At 37.5% G+C, this 4,580-nt stretch overlaps 1 protein-coding gene across 1 annotated transcript; it reads right to left on the minus strand.

The window, feature by feature from the left end:
• Positions 1–2,253: 2,253 nt before the first annotated feature.
• On the minus strand, positions 2,254–3,271 carry LOC114712220 (uncharacterized). Its single transcript, XM_028896702.1, has 3 exons — positions 2,990–3,271; positions 2,473–2,717; positions 2,254–2,398 (listed from the first exon to the last, which is right to left on the minus strand). Exons 1-3 carry the CDS (start codon positions 3,269–3,271, stop codon positions 2,254–2,256), a joined length of 672 nt encoding a protein of 223 aa, XP_028752535.1.
• Positions 3,272–4,580: the final 1,309 nt, after the last annotated feature.

Genomic DNA, 4,580 nt, shown 5'->3' on the forward strand with positions numbered 1-4,580 from the left:
AATCAAGGAATTGAAGGACATTTACCATAAAGGGAGGAAGCTCGTGTACTGTCATATGCCAAACTAAGATTAATATACGTCCATGATACACCATTAGAATATTAATCCATCGACCCTCTTGTAACTTCACTATTCCGGCTAAAACCTTTACTAGAAACTCATGACTCACTTCAATAGCATCAGTATTTTTCAGGTGTATTTGAAATGATAATATAATATAATTCTCATCACACACAAGCACCTTTAGTCCCATCTGAGCATCATGGAAACTCCAAGCTATCAATATTACCATTTTTGTATCCCGAATTGAGGCAGGCAACAAAGGGAATTTATAAATGGCAGCATCAAAAACATAAATGGAATCCAATCTTGCAGCCCAATGCTGACAGTGTATTTTAATCCATAAATGGTCATTGTCAAATAAGAGTTCGTTGAATCCATTAAGAGTCCAAATCAAATAAGAGATAGCAGAAAGAGGAGGCATTGAAATTTCCAGAACATTACCCACTGTCCTCATATCCACCGCATGTAAGAGATATGTAAAACAAGTTACATAAGTCTGCAGAACAGATTTAGATTGGGTATATGCAAAGCGATCAAACCTGTAACATGTCGGCTGCTCATTCTCAGCAAATCTGTGTAATCCATAAGGAATTTCTATCATTGAGCCAGGATCAAATACCCATTGAACAATCAATCCATGAATCGTGCCCTCAATCTGATTAGTCATCGGTAACAAGGCTGCCACTGTCAAAGGAACGAGGCAAGAATGAGGCCGCAGAATTTCGCTATTCTCGTGGCTGTCAGCTAGCTTCTGTCTCTCACTAAGAATGGTGATGCAGCACCTAGGGTAGCTGAAGGGGAATTGCAGAGGCTGAATTTGGGTTACATTGAAGTTCCCAACATCACAGTTGATAGAGTTAGTAATTGTGTGACCGTTGATAGCCATCTCTTCAGCATCCGGTTTGCGCAATGATAGGAAGTCAGAGTTCACAAAAATGCGATTGTCTATCCCATCTCTCTGTTCTTGTGGACATTTGATATCTGATTGAGAAAAGGATTCATGCACTGGTAGCGATTGAACTGAGTTTGGTCTCTGCGAAGGTGGAGACTCATAGACTAATCCCGTACTGCTCATGATCCTAGCCATTGTGGCCTCCATTTGGTCAATCCGGGAATAATCCTTCATCACGTCAACAGTAGTCTCAATCTCTGTAAACCGATTAAGAAGTAATGATGTTGTAATCTTATTTGCTTTAAAGCCATCGATCGAAGGAGATCTATCCTTCAAAGTAGATTGTGACTGTTCAGTTCTTTGATTCAAGGCACCGATTGAATTGCTGAGCCTTTGCAGCAGATGTTCCATTCGGTCGAAACGATCATCTATTCGCTTAAAGCGACCCCCAGCCTCATCGATGAAATCATTTACCTTCTTCATATCAGCTTGCAACTCGCTCATAATCGTACTGTCCGTCATTAGGGTGAATAAATCTCTCAACGAAAGCACCAATTGTAACAATCACACAAATGATCCCCAGATAATATAACTCAAATCAATAATAATGAACCGTTTATAATAGAAATTCTAAGCTCAATACATTTGACAGAGTTAACAATATTAAAGGAAAATAACATAACTCTGATTCAATGGAGATTAAGAAATATAGAATGAGAGTAGCAGAAGAGAATAGAAGATCCAGTCACTGAGATAGTGCAGCTGGCCAGGGAGAAGAGAGATTCAAGGAGGCGGGAAGACTACACATAATTCATTTCACACCCTCCCCTGATGACATCTTGTCTTTTTATATGGCATCTCAACACCTTTTTGCTGCCTCTTCCTCTTAGCATTGGTTCTTCCTTCCTGGGCTCCTCATTGGGCTTCCTATCCTGGCCCAATTCTTCTGTGACCATGACACTCCGCTAATGGCTTTGTTTGTTTCCCTGTTAATGCTACAGAAAGCATGTGTCCTGGAGTCTTTGGGGAAATGGAGATTTGGGGATGAAGCAAACTGAAAAGCACACACTACTTTAGAACTACTTTATCTGGAGTATTCGTTCATCAACATGTTTATGTTCTGAATGTGCAAATTAAAGCCTCAAGTAAACACACATTTCATGGCCACTTCTTCACCTTCTGGACCATAAGTAGAAGAAATTATTTCTACAAGAAGAGGGAATTGTAATAAAACAAAGAGACTCAATGGCACGCTGGCAAGCATAATAACAGGGAGAAAAGCCCATGAAGGTGATCAGTTATGTTGCACCATGATGATTATTGTTGCGGAAAGGGCTACCAGCATAGTTGCAATTGAGAGAAAAAGCGTAGAAAGGCCTATGATCAATTTTGTGGGTAAGGAATAAAGGAAGTGTTCTTCTGCATAGCGTGACGTGAGGATTCCTAAAAATGTAAGCACGGAAGTAGTAGAAACAAACAAGGACACTGCATCTGAAATTAAGAAAACTTTGAGCAACCTGTCCTTCAAAAATATTGGATACCCAGATGCTTGATCGTTTCCACCTAGAACAATAAAAGCCGTGGCAAACACAATGGTAACGATTAAAGCACCAACAACTGAGCAAGAAGATGCAGTATCTTTCATCCATTTCTCTCCTTCATTCCTGAGTTCTTTGTGATTCTTTTTGAAATAGTCCAGAGGAGTCAACCCTTCTTTGTTTAGACGAAGCTCAATTCTAGGATTCACCACACTCTCTACTGCCTATAATTCAAAAAAAAAATAGAAAGAAGAAAATTTCTGATAAATTGTATAGTAAAATATTTGTTACACCTGAGTTAATGCAATTATTCCCTCATTTCTTGTTGAATTTAATCTCTCATGTGCTAACCGTTAGGTCCAAGTAGGTGGGAACTACATGATTTAATGATTTTTTTCATATATCAATCTCCCTCACACAACACACACACAAAAGCATCTAATTTAACTTCTAACCTTGAACCACTGTCATTCCCTTTGTATTTTCAAAGAAGCACCAGGGATGTGGTTAAGTTGGAAGCAGGAGCCAACTTGGCTGCTGTGTGCAGCAAGTTATCATGATTCTCATTGAACATTGCTGCTAGCACATTCCTAAAGTGAAACCCACGGAGAAGGCTAAAAATCTCAGCTTGATGATATTCAACAGCATTGAAGAAAGCATGCCCCTTTCGTTGAGAAAAAGTGACCATTGAGATTAATTCTGGATTTGCTGTTGATACCTTAAACAAAAACTCAACATTTCCTAATTTAGCCACTGTCAATAGTGCTTTTGCAATCATAGGCCTTTTATCTTCACTCAGAAATGTTAGATTCTTACAAACTAGGTTTAGTATTTCAGTTGCTCGTGAATGTTGCAACTTCCGCTTGTGTATTTCCTTCTTTCCTGGACAATTGGGAACTCAAATATAACTTAATATTAGTTAAGCTTAATCATGAGAACAAAAATCCTAAAAGCAACTCGTTTAAGTTTTTGGAATTTCTAAGCTACATACCAAAAGGAGAGAGGTGATCAACTGTAGTAGATTTAGTCCTATTGAGATGGAATTTTATCAGCCAAATCATTCAAAAGGATTACAGACACATGTATATGCATGTGAAGGTCTATCTTTTTTTGCATTGCACAACAGTTAGGTTCAACTTAAATGTGAGCAATTAGCATCTTATGCACAAGATATGATTTTTATTTTCAAATTTCATATTTTGACATGCCTGATTTTCATGTATGATTAATAAAATAAAATTTTCTTTACATCTTTTGATATATATGTTCTGTTAGATTTGCAATATTATTTGATTTCGTCTTCCAATCAACTGATAGAGAGTATTACGTTATTGTGCCTTCAGCTCTGTTACTCATCTTGTCTTCTTGTTGCATGTCTACACAGAAATGATTAGTTGCCGTGGTTGATGGTATTTTGATATCTTCCACCCATGAAGTGATCAAAGAAATGGAGAAACATTAGATTCTTCAAATAATGAAAGTGATAAAATTAATAAATAGAAGGACAAGTAAATTGTGTGAAGCCATTCGAATTTTGTGAAGCTATCATCCACAAACAAATAAGTCTCAAATATATAGATTTCATGAGACATATATCAAGGCCTGTCAGCGTCTGGCTTACCTAGAATAAGATACAGCCAACGATATAAAAATAAAAAATAGATGAGAGAAATCTCAGCTAATAATACTGAAGGGAATGGCTTATTAATGCTGGCGTTTGGCTACTGGAGAGAAAAGGTGAGATGGATATGGTTATCTTGAAACAAGTATGCTCAAGCAAATATTGATGTAATGAGACTTTGTCTAGATACTTTAGGTAGAGATAATCTACTGATTTTTTGTTTTTGGATTTGCCAGACATTCGGTCTGTCATGGCAGCTTTCTTTTGTAGTAGTTAAAAAGATATGTTTGTAGGTATGGCTGCCCTGTTTTTCAGGATTTCATGACAGATCAAGGAATCTCCGTTTCTCCACAAGCTTATGTTCAAGAGCTTTTGAGATATTTTAAAATGCAAAGCTGCAGGCCGAAGGATACTCCTTTAGTAGTTAATAAAACATTATCTGAATGTGATGAAGAAGATATGAAGG

Source organism: Neltuma alba, unplaced genomic scaffold (assembly GCF_004799145.2).
Source record: "Neltuma alba isolate B1F8T4 unplaced genomic scaffold, ASM479914v2 tig00011340_pilon, whole genome shotgun sequence".
NCBI classification, from domain to species: domain Eukaryota; kingdom Viridiplantae; phylum Streptophyta; class Magnoliopsida; order Fabales; family Fabaceae; genus Neltuma; species Neltuma alba.

Coding starts and splice junctions, on each gene's coding strand:
- LOC114712220 (XM_028896702.1), bottom strand. CDS start 3,271: ATGATTGCAAAAGCACTATTGACAGTGGCTAAATTAGGAAATGTTGAG. Junction 2,718..2,989: donor CCAACTTAACCACATCCCTG/GTGCTTCTTTGA, acceptor TTTGAATTATAG/GCAGTAGAGAGTGTGGTGAA. Junction 2,399..2,472: donor CCAATATTTTTGAAGGACAG/GTTGCTCAAAGT, acceptor TTACATTTTTAG/GAATCCTCACGTCACGCTAT.